Raw genomic sequence first — 12517 nt, forward strand, 5'->3', positions numbered from 1 at the left:
GAAAAAAAGATGATACATTTTCCAGCTAAAACATATAAATAATTTCAGTTACCTTTTTTATTTAATAAGTAAAAAAAAAATTAATAAATCAATATTGTTTTATTACTATTAGTGGACTATTAGTAGTTAACCAATTCTTAATTTTTGTCACTGGAATAATGTGTAATCAATATATATTTCTATACAATGAAGTTTTGGAGTTTATCTTCCAGCCCATGGCGTCTCCTCTTCACCTCCTCTTGATGTCTTCTGTAGGAAACATTGTGTCACCTCTGACTTCTTCTGCGCTGTGGTTGGAGGAGAGGCGTGTTAACCTCAGGAATGCAGCGCTCAGGTGGAGAGAGAGAGAGAGAGAGAGAGAGAGAGAGAGAGAGAGACACACACACACACACACACACACACACCCGACCGACTCACCGTCACAACACAGCCAAGCACGGTGGACTGTAGTAGGAGCGCTACCGGAGGCTCTCCATACTGTTTACCGGGCTTTTCTACCGCACTGTGCGCACGTTGGACCTTTTTGGGACTGAGAGGAGAATGGAAAAGAGAGGATAAGGAACTAAACCTACATTCAGATAAAGGAGGTTTTCTTTATCCGTGCTGGACTGGGCACAAGTGAACTCACCTGCCTGGAGGCGACAGTAAGACTGTTATAAACACTTCAGGGACAACATTGACCCGTTTCTACTTATATGAATGTGGAGTTAGCCTGTGTTGGCCACAAATAGTGTTTCTTAATGTAAATAAGAAGCAGAAAGGTGATGTTTAAGTTTGCACCTGATGGCTCTTTTTTTTCTTACACTTAGTTTGTCCCGAAAGACAAAATTGATGTGATGTGTTTTGGGAACTAAGTGTCACACCAGTTTGGATGGACGAGTCCTGCACAACCTGAGAGATACAGAGTGAGAAAGTGTATTTCAAGTTCCACTAAAAAAACAAGAGGACGTAGCCTATAGGAGGAAGGTCAAACCCGCAAGAGAGAGAGAGAGGGATACGTATGGTGTTGGGTCTGAGATCCGTGTGTCGGAGCAGCCTGCAGCTGGGATGCGCTGTGCATCTGAGCCACGAAGTTTCACACCATGACACGGGAACAGAGCTGCACCTGACAACGAATGTGACATAGGCTACCAGAAACCAATCGACAAGGATCTACTATGTCCTCGCTACTGACGAGGTAAGACATTTGACTTCAAACTGTGCCTGTGTTAAAAAAAACAAAAAACAAACAAAAACGTTTTGGCTGCCTGCCTGCAGGAATCAACACATGAGAATTGAATGATGGTGATTTATACGCGGTGCTCCCTTTTTGATGGGAGGTGATAAATTCCGAAGACAGGTTCAGTTTTCTTCTCTTCTAAGCGGAAGCTGTTTGTACTCTGATTGAGCTGCATTTCATGGAGGGCTGGGGGGAATATGTGGTTGCTATATTTACCTTGAGCTGCAAAGCCTTGAACATTTCTTTACAGTACAGTGACGGATGGGAGGTGATACATTCCGGGGACAGTTGAGTTTTCTTTTCCCCAAGTTGGAGGCTTTGTTTGTTTTGTGGTTCACTTCACTTCATCACAAGAATTTAAGTTAAGATCGCTGGGTAAAACAACTTTTTTTTCTGATTTGTTTTGGATGAATACTTGCATAATTTCTTTTTCTCAGAGAGCCCCTTGGCTTGTGTCATGCATTATTGAACTTGGGCGTCAAAGAGACTTGACTCTGAGCCCTCTTGATGATAATCCTGTGCAGTGTGTGTGTTTTCCCTTGGGGCAGAAGTCATATCCAGTCTGCTGGAGGCTCTTTGCTCCCAGTGGGTGAGGTAATCCTTTTCCCATACAGTATCTGTGATTTTGCAACTCCTGGCTCTTCATTCCACCCAGCCCTGCCCCGCTACACTAGCTTTATCTCCTAAATGTCACTGCCTATAAATACTCTGCTCATATTTGATCTAATCCCATCCAACAGAGCAACAGAGAGCACAAACACAGGGGACGAGAGAGTGTCTGAATCTCTGGCCCATTGACCCCATAGCTGCTCAATGTGGCTCTCTTTCTGCACCCAAGATGTAATAGTGTGATTCTCCCTTTAATGGGGATGCATCTGAGGTAATGTATCAGGAAAAATGCGTATGGCTGCGTGTCAGATGAACAGCCGTCAGTCTGACTGGTCTGCACAAAGAGAAAGATTTGGCTCAAGGCACCTTTTTTCTGTCTCCCTGATAACTCTTTTGAGGAATGTTTGTTTGGGAAGGAGCCACCACCAGCCCCTTGAACAGATTTAATCTTCTTACCATGGAACACTGAGCATATAGCTTCAAAACGAGGACTCTAATTTGGTGGTACACGCAATGATGTCATGTCACTCTCCTGCAGGGAGGAATTTCAATCCCTTTTTTTCCCCTGTGGATGTGGACTCCGAGCAACAGAGAGGGATATCGGTGTTTTAGAAAAGACTCGTTGTAAAGGGGACACATTTATTTAGGGTGAAAAATCAATTGCCCAAACTAAAAAAAAATAAAAAAGTTCAATTTCTGTCATTTTGGTATTTCAAATTCAGTCTAAATACTATAATGCCTATGAGGGTATTGAGGGATGTATTGCAGTTGACATCAAAGCTCTTAAATGTTCAAATTCGAAAGACCACAGATGTTGAATTCATTCAAAATTTAAGGTATGGAGCCGAAAGGTTTCAGTTATTTCAAAATAAACTTTTTTTTCAGGTAAGACAGTGTGCTGGAATCTACTTTTTGGATTAACTCTTCCCTCTCCTATGCACCTGTCTTTGGACTCAACATGCATGTCTCCTGTACCTTTGTCCGTCTATCTGCAGCATGGAAAGATTCCAGTCAGGAATCCTGTCAAAGATTTATGAACAAAACAACCACATAAACTCTCATGATTTAACACCTCAAACAAAGCACAACTTTCGAACCAACAGATGGTTACCACATAGTTAAGGGTGAAATCCCCTTTTTGTCAGGTCACACCACAACATCCCGCAGGTCTAAATACTGTTTCCAGGTTCATTTGAACCAGGTCCTGAACTTAATCCTTGTGTGCACACACTGACCGCTGATCCTTGTGAGAGAAAATTATGAAGTTAGACATTGATCTAAGTGATGGACCGTGTAGTCTCAAGGTGCAGTCAGATAAGCGTTTACAGCTCCATGTGTATGTGTCTCTGCACAAACCTGATGAAAAGTGCTTTGCTGTTTTGAAAGGTTTGCTTCCAAGCGGGATTAGGGATGTGGTTTTAAGAAGTCAGTGTGTCTCTGTGTCTGTCAGCAGGATGTTTTAAAACCCGGAGAAAGAATTTCCATGAAATGTGATGGGCACGTTGTCGGCTCTGCGCCAAAGAACAATTGATTTGGTTTTGGTGGTGATCCAGATCTGAGATTTCTGCCTCTGGAACATTAGTAGTTTTTAGCTGTAATCATGAAACTGATTGAGACAGTAACTTTAGAGACTCCCAACCCTGCGGGTACATTTGCAGGAAAGCTATTTGTATTTATAACTAAAGTGCTATAGGTACCTGGTAGAATAAGTGCCTGCTTGTTAATATTTAACTTTTTGGTGGGTTTTGCTCATTGTTCATCCTGTTTGCCTGGCACCTCTGGATACAATATTGCTTGGGTGAATCCCTGCATGCTTGCCATGTTGTGAGACCATGACTGCAGATGAGCTAAGAGGCTCTGCTTCAGTCAAAATGGCTTGAAAGGATAATCTGATAATCCCCAAGGTATGACGGTGAACCATGTTTGTTCTGCCTGTCGTGGAAGGAGCGAGTTAAGTGCAATGAAGCAAAGGAAAGGAAGGGATGGTAGTTGTGCAAGAGGCTAGACATTTTGGCAACAACTTTACCAACAACTGGGGAACCAATGTCTGTCTTTCATTAAGTCATTTACCGCAATCCTCTCCGGGTGTTTTGTCCACAATAGTTTTTCATTTCATTGTGGCCTAAATGTCTTACCACGTCTTCAAGTGAAGCAGCTGCTGAATCACAAAGACCCTTCACTTGTCTTCAAAGAGGGTCAATTCGGTAATGTGTGCTGACCGGGGGCCACTGATTGTCCGATTGTTGCGGCCTCATTCATAGTCAATACAGAACCAAGGGGTCAGAGCTGACCACAGAGCCTTCTTCACACTGAACATCTGTCAAGGGGTTGTGTCAATTCATTCAGCAGCGTGCTCCATATAACCATCAGTCCCTCCTAAAGGATCCCCCACAAACACTGGGTGGGTCCCAGCTAAATCTGTGGCTGGGTCAAAGGTTAAGACTGGCCCCTGGTTCGAAGACGTGCTTCTTTTCCAAGCTTAGTGGGTGTGCAGACAATTGTAAAACAAGACGCCTGCAGGTCACCATACAGAAACACTTAGGCCCAGATCACACACAAAGGAACCCAAGGAGCAAAGATCTTCAGTCAGGTGTCTCTCCTGTGTTGACATGACTCACGCCTTCCTGGAGGTCAAAGAACACATTCTCACCTGCAATGCACTCGAACCAGGGCACTTTAATAGCTTCAATGTAATTGAATGATAACAGCACGGAACTGTTGTTTATTTGTTCAGGGTGGGAATGTGAGAGGTAGTACCTGTCTGTCAGGGTGTGCTTTAAGCAAAGGTTTGGCCATTACAAAGGAATTATAAAGGAGGGTGGGGTAAGTGCAGCCTCCTTTACCTCTTGTAAGTTTCTCAACCATAATTAGGAACAACTGAACCCAGAAGATTTTTTTTTTATCCAAATCTGTATCACAATTCACATTGTAATTGGAATTCATTGGATACATGTGCAAATGATTTACATCACATGCAGTTGATCATAAGAAAAACTGTTCAGAAAGGCCAATGTTAAAAAAAGAAAGAATGTAAAATGCTTCCGTATCTGGAACCAAAACCTCAATTTACAATTATTGTCCTCACACGTTAATGTACGGATTATGTCCTTGAGGACACATCTCCCTTTATTCTGCTATGTCAGTTCAAAGGAATTCAGTCTAAAATGATAGAAGACTACGGATTTCAGAAATATGAACACTTGAAAAGCTGGAATAAGAAATTGTTTTCGTGTGTGTGTTTCCAATTCAATTTCTATCGATTAAATATGTCATTAATAGAGTAAATGTTCAATTTCTAAAAAAAAATATATAAAAAAAAAATCTGAAATGAAGACAGCTCCTCGGAAACCAAACTGAACCAGAGAATACCTCAAAATTGACTCCAAATAAGATGCCAAATACCTTCTTAAAGATTGACTAATTTAACTAATCGTTCCTGCTCTACACGATAATTCAAGTTGCTTTGAAGTGCTGCTTTCATGTGATATTATCTCAGAAATTCAAATGCAGATTCAGAAGCCATATTCAGATAAAATTCATTTCAGTATTTCCCTAAATAAAGGTTGTTTGATGATAAGAGTTGTTGGGTGTTGTTTTTGTCGGGTGGGGCGCCATGTACTCCTTTTTTCTTCCTCCTGGGAGTGACTAATGTCAGTCAAAACAAACAACAAGTCTCGTATTGATTAAAGCCATTTCCCTCTCCCTGCCCCGAAGCTATACACTAATGTGCTGCTATAGTCTTAATGAGAGCAGGAGGAGGCGCACTGACCCCTGCTCACCTCTGTAAGGGCCCCTGTAGGGAGGGGGCCAATCAGTCAGCTAGAGCTGCCATCTTTTCCTGTTCAAAAACTAAAGCCAAAGATCAAGTGAAACTGAGAGAAATGGCTTGATCTGTGTGAATTACTTATGCTGCGTTCCACTTGAACTAGTCGTAGTTTCCGAGTTCCCAGCCGGAAGTTCAACTGGAACGCCCCCTGAGGTCGGAATTCCTATCTGGAAACTCGGAGAAACCTCTGCAACACAGAGTTTAACTTTCAACACGTCTGCTCAGCACATGAACAGCAGTGAATACCTTGATAATATAACATTTTCCTGTATTATTTCTGTAACATTAAATCACATGTACATATGGTACTGCTCATTTTCTATCTGTAGATATGTTGCTACACAATTTGTATGCACAACATACTGCAGGGAGCTTAGTTATCACAGGTATTTCTAACCAAGACTAACCTGAGGTGATTTCCAAAGGCAAAGATTTCTAAGTAACCGCAAGCAGCAATTGCTTGTTTACTTATTTTGCAGACACAAAACCACATTAACATTCATTTGAAGTTGTGAGTCTGTCTACACAATGGATGCAAGTCCAATATTCATCCTCCTTTTATCGCTGGTAATACATGCATTTGAAGAAAAAGGTCAGCAGAAATGTAAAGTGTAAGTCATTTGAACGTTAGGAGTTACAAACACTATTGACATTAAATCATGCAGCTGAAACGCAGGAAGTAAAAATGAAACCTGTGCAGAAAATAAGAAGGCCTCTTACATCAATCACGATTAATGAGCCCATTGCCTCTTTCGGTCAACGCAACCTTCCTTGTTCCCCTGATATGAATTCCCCCATGTAAGGCCTGGACGGGAGCTGAGGTTGCTGAAGGGAAGGGCTGCTCTGCCAAGTGTGAAGGAGATGTGTATCGTTTAATTGGACAACTACTGACCTGGGACTGAGCCAAAAGCCCACTCCAAAAGCCTTGGACCGGCACTGTGTTTACGTCCCTGGGAGAGATAAAAGAGAACAAACAGATTGAGAGAGATAAATGACAGCACAGACTGGACGCTGATGGAGGAGGAAGTGAAATGTGTGGGAGAAGGTCAGTAGTAAGGAAACACAGAAGATTGACTTGCAACTCTTCAAATGAAACCAAACATGTCATATATTTTTTCCTCAGTGTATTTCAATGAAAATGAGTGTGAATGTGTCAAATCAGACCCTCAAATATATGACACAGTGTCAGCAAAGCAGTGCCAGGAACAGGAAGCAATCAAAGAGAGGGGCTTTTCTAAGGATCACTGGTGTTTCTCAGAAGAAGCACTTGTCCTTGTTGAATCAGATGGAGAAAAAGACTCAAATGGAGAAAAAGACTCACTGAGTCCACTCACTCACAGTTGCCCCGGAGTTAAAGGAGATGAGGCAGCTAGGAGAGCAAACGCAACTTGTTGTAACTAGGGTTATTGTCTTGTATTGTATTGTAAGGCCATGGTGCGACCGGCTGTATATTCTAAATGGCCTCTTGTCCACATTATTAGGGAAATAAAAAGGCTTCATGCAAACGCAGCAGGAGATTCTAGTTTTCTAGCATCTTTTCATGTAACGGAGGTCAATGGTTTGACATGGATGGGTGAGTGTCAGGTAGTCAGGCAGGCGGTCCTTGTGTGAGAGTTAATGAGACACTGGTGGGGTTGAGTTGAGAGACTAGGTAGGGGGAATTAATGATACTTGTTGAATGGGGGGCATTCCTGATCTTGCCTCCTATCCACAGGGGTTCACAGTAGTGCGGCAGCTTATTTGTGGATATTTTCTATGACCTAAAGACCTCTGCTGTTGGAAGTGTCAGCCGTGTCTTTCCGTTTCCAATCTGTTTCCCTTTCTTTCAACAGCTATAACAACTTCTGTATTTTCACTTTTGTGTTTGTGCTTTTCTGTGTATATGATATGTAAAATGGTGAGGTTTGGGTTACCAAGCACCTGACTTGATTGTCTGTCTCCCTGTCTCCAGGAAGCGGACTCTCTGCCAGGCCCTGACCTTTGTCCTGCTGCTGGTTGCTCCCGTCTGCCTGTCATCCCCGCAGAGTGTAAGTCCCACATCAACACAAGTCACCGCATGGCTTCAACAGAAATGGTTCTGCTCACTGTCGAGACATCTTACTATATTGACCCTAGATTGTTTGCCAACACAAGCTGATTCTAATGACGTAACCCTATGCCTTGTTGGTTGAGGTTTATTAGTGCAATTTAAACCTCAAAGTTACCCTGGGATTTACTTCATAATTCATTTTCAAATGCAATTTCAACATACATGAATATAACCGTTACTACTGTATAATCACATATCATTAAATAAGAGTTCTCATTTTATTGAGGGCCCACCTTGCTTAATCTGTAGCCCTTGCGACCTGACCCCGGAAGAGCGGATGACGATGACTGAGTGAGACCCACTCAAATAACCACCTGTGGGTCCAGGATACTCTATACTGAAAACTTATTAATATCGCTGCTTCTTTTAACATGGTTTCTTTATGTTTAGATATGTACATAGAGTACATACAGTAGTTTGTACATTTGTAATTCTACACATAATATTTTAATGTGTGTGTGGTTTTGTGCAAATAGACCAGGCTTATAGGTGAAAGACAGTGCTTTAAAGAGTCAAGTGCCCCACGATTAATTGACACACTGGGCCCCATGGTCTTAGCCTGTCAGGGCCCGAGGCCATTTCCCACAACCACCCCACTTTTCCTGCCTCTATGTCTTACTTTTGTTAATTTTGACAGGTAAAGGTTGTGATTAAGCTAATTTGTGAAAAAAACATAACCATGCCCTCAGTTTCCTAAGAAGAAACTCCAGCTCATTCAGATAATAAAAGGCTTATCGGGCGGGACCCGATAAGCCTTTGGCTTCTCCTGCTTCCCTTCGGACGATAACACAAAGTAATATGTATGAATATGCAATGAGAAAATTATGTATTATGTGTAATTGTCCGGAAGAATAATAATAAATAATAAATAAATAAATAAATAATCACTGCCCTTTGACCAGCGTCAGCTGTGAGCAGGTCTGCTGGTCGCGAGGTCTCTGGGAGCATGCTGATTGGATTGTTTTTAAAGCATGTTTGTCTTCTGATGGTATTTTGTCTGGGCAATGGTATTGTTCCTACAAGCCTTGGTTTTTCCATGCTGCGATTGCTGCTGCACCCTCCTTTTCTCCGGGCGTCTACCTTTCATCACTGTTTGTCTAGTTGTCAGGGCAGACAGTCCCCAACCTTCCCCCAGGCCCGGCTGGGATAACCACACAGACAGAGATAGGTATCCCTCGGGCCACTCTGTCACATCAAGCACAGGAATGTTGTGGAAGGTCAGCACACTGTAGATCAATTTTCACTTGTTGTCAGAAAAGAACTGTAAGTCAGTAATACACTGTCATTTGAGCATAAGTAATGACACTTTGAGAAAAAACCCAATATCATATGGCGTCTCAAAAGTTCTCTTACTTTGCTCAAACATTTTCTGCACTGTGTCATCATCACAGCTGACGATGTGTCTGTTGTCGACCACAGAACAAATGGATCAGGAATTGCAAAATACTAAACTAATAGCTTTTTGGACCCATGTCAAACTACAAGTGAATTTCTCCTTTTTCTGTTCCTGAGTGAGTTGAATCCGAAGTATGTGAAGTGTACACATTATGGGCTTAGTTTTATTTAGTTGTAACATTACTAGGAATTGTTTGGTGTACCCTGGAAACCCTTTGGTTGGCTGTTTCGTGGTCTGAGCAGTCCCTTATGGCTGCTTTCAATTTCAATTTCAATTTCAATTTAAAAACAATTATTTTATTGTGGATATACATGCAATCTCTGTCTTCACACATTGTCCTCTTGTTGCCTTCATGGTGGGACGTTTGACCAGTTTTTCTGTCAGCGCCAGACTGTCTCTGCAGACTGGGAGAGTTGGTCTGCTGACAGACGAGAGGGCTGATGGAAAACTCAGACAACATTACTGGATTGACTCTGACCTTTCACCTTCAAGTCCTCCTCTTCCTCTCTGTTTGTTTTTCCTCATGCAGTTTGCTTTTCAAACTAAACTTTTTCTCGACATCCCCTGCTCATAGGAGAGAAGTGTGTGGGGGGGGAATGGGGGGTGTTGTGAAGGGTCAAAGGTCTTTCATTAATCTAGAATGCCGGCCTACCCCATCTCCAACTGTTATCAACGCTAATTTGGCCGGTGGTAACACTAATGAGGGCAGCCTCAGGTGACCCTGCCATGGAAAAAGACGAAGAGTCATAGTACAGGTCGCACTCAGCTGAGTGTGTGTGTGTGTGTGTGTGTGTGTGTGTGTGTGTGTGTGTGTGTGTGTGTGTGTGTGTGTGTGTGCGTGCGTGCGTGCGTGCGTGAGTGAGAGAGAGCCTCAGTCGGTCTCAGTTTTTTTCTTCTTGCTGCTACTACAGAAACACAACATCAATGTCAGTGCAGTCAGCCACAGCTGAACAGTTACAACAGTTACAAGTGCATTTTTTTTTCTCTGTTTGGATGGGCTATCACAGAAATGTATGATATAGCAGTTATGGCAGTTATGGAAGAAGTACTACACTTCTTCACTCTTACATATACATTTTGGGATTTTTAATTGTTAATCATTACAGACTAAACTGATATTTAAATAATTAGAAAAATAATTGAGGGATTGCCAATAATGAAAATTGTATTTCATTGTCGTCAATACAATGAATCAAGTGTTAAACATTACATAAACATCCTATTTATACCACACTTCTCCTAATTTACAGTAGTAGATCTGATTAGAATCCTGCTGTATGCGTTTTATATTAATGAAGAAAGTGGCGGTTTTTATTATTCGTATTTGAGCGTTTATCCCCATCTACTGCAACAGATACTCCAGATGACTTAAACGTCAGTCCGTCCTAACAGGAAGGTGGCCGGCGCAGCAGTTTTTGAATGTGTTTGTTAAGAGTTAAAAGTGTGTGTAAGCCAGCTCCTGTATGAGAAACCTGGTAGGAACACTGCCAGTTTCAGTCCTCCTCCAGGGTAAAAACTCTGGAATGTCTTTGAGGAGCGACATTGGGATTTCTCTAATCACTTATATTGTTTGTCTCTGATGATCCTGATCCACCAGGCTCACAAGGTTTTTTTTATACCAATTATTTTGATTAGACTTGTAGATTTTTCTGCTAGGTGGATTCCTGGCTATAAATAACTTCAGTTTGGTTGGGCGCCACACAAAGAGTCCCCCCAACACACTTTCTCCCTTTTGAAAATGATATCCCGTCATTCTGCCAACAAGTCTCTTTTCTCCTCTTATATACACACACACACACACACACACACACACACACACACAAACATACGGTTACGTAAAGGGGTTGTGAGTTGCTGACAGTTGCCAATAACCATCTGACAACTTTGAACATGCAGGCTAACACTGCATAGTGATGTTGAAGAGTGATTATTGTAGGGATCAGGGAAGCTCAGGAACTCGACTGTGCATAGTTATTAGTTAGTATAACTTAGTTATAGAAAGTCCTTCAAGTATTCTAAATTCCAAAGCCTTATCTATTCTACATGCATGTAATTCGTTCAAATTCTCTTGAGATGCAAAGTTAAAAAGAAAATCCTTAAATGTTATTTGCGGCTATTTCTAGTTGGCAAGATATTACAGTAAGGCTTCAAAAAAAGGTATAGGTTTGATGATTTACCCAGGTGACTCAGCTTTCACCATTTCACATTATTGGCTCTTCTACTGTGTCACTTGTAAACAAAATGTTTTTTATTAAATACCATTCTTAAACTTATCCCCTCTGTTGTTTGTGTCCCAGTCATGGATTTCTGCGTGGGGTCCCTCCTCTGAGGCCTCATCATTGCGTCCGTCCCGTGCCCGGCGGCAGCTTCACTTCAGGAACGAGTGGGCGCCATGGAGCGGCTGGTCCGTCTGCTCACGGAGCTGTGGGAGTGGAGCCTCAGTCAGGACACGCACCTGCATCACCAGGTAAATAACAGCCATGTCAATACATCACGTATTGTATATTGCATAGGGAAAGGTTGATACATTTTGAAAGATGTTAGGATCTTGAGAAATGACTTCAATCTAATGTGTTGTCTGTTCCTGAGAAACATTGAATGCATTTAAAATTATATGTTGGAAAATCTTATATTTAAAATATGTTGATGTAGGGGAGAACGGGGTAATGTTACCTCCCCTCTAAGCGAGCTTAAATGATTTATCAGTGAAATGTACACATTTCCCATTAATTCAGAATGTTTCCTAGCAATGGTCGTTATCAGAATTTATTCAGGACGAAGGGCAATGATTGTTTAAAAAAAGTTGTCTTGTGTCTCACTTTACCCCAGTTTAGGGGTGAACTGAGACAGACCAGAGAAATCAAGGGGGTAAACTGATCCACTTACTTTTTCCACTCAGAAACTACCATAACAACACATGTTGTAACAGTTAGAATCCTGACAGCTAGCTTGAAAACCAAATATTCCAAAACTTGTGTCGGACTAGAAACAGAATGGGGTTTGGTCAATTAAGCAAAAACATTTTCTAAACACTTGAAAGTAACTCTGATCAAATACAACATATCATTCATATTCATTAATTAACATTAAAATAACAGATAGAACCATTTAGATTAAACACAGTCAGGGGGTCAGAACACAGGACCCCTAGAGCCAGCTAGTATCTGGGGGTCAGAGCAAAGGACAATCAGAACCAGCTAGAACATCTTGGGACTCAGAATGCAGGACTAGAGCCAGCTGTCATTTTCCCTCTTTTGAGTCTTTGATTAATATGTTTCTGCATTTGTTTTATTGGGATCATTCATTGAATAAAGACATATTGCTTAGATTCTATTGATGTTAAATATCGCTCTCCTGTCCCCCACATACATACGTGCC

General features: G+C 41.7%; 1 protein-coding gene across 1 annotated transcript in view; it reads left to right on the top strand.

The window, feature by feature from the left end:
- The first annotated feature begins 514 nt into the window (after positions 1–514).
- Positions 515–12517, top strand: part of adamtsl5 (ADAMTS like 5) — a 30753-nt gene continuing 18750 nt past the window's right edge. Inside the window, exons 1-3 of the mRNA XM_080038133.1 lie at positions 515–1177; positions 7606–7681; positions 11437–11606. Coding sequence (XP_079894259.1) covers positions 1158–1177; positions 7606–7681; positions 11437–11606 — 266 coding nt within the window. The 5' untranslated portion in view covers positions 515–1157. The remainder of the gene's footprint in view (positions 1178–7605; positions 7682–11436; positions 11607–12517) is intronic.

The sequence above is a fragment of the Ammodytes marinus genome, assembly GCF_949987685.1.
Source record: "Ammodytes marinus genome assembly, chromosome: 1".
NCBI classification, from domain to species: Eukaryota; Metazoa; Chordata; class Actinopteri; order Uranoscopiformes; family Ammodytidae; genus Ammodytes; species Ammodytes marinus.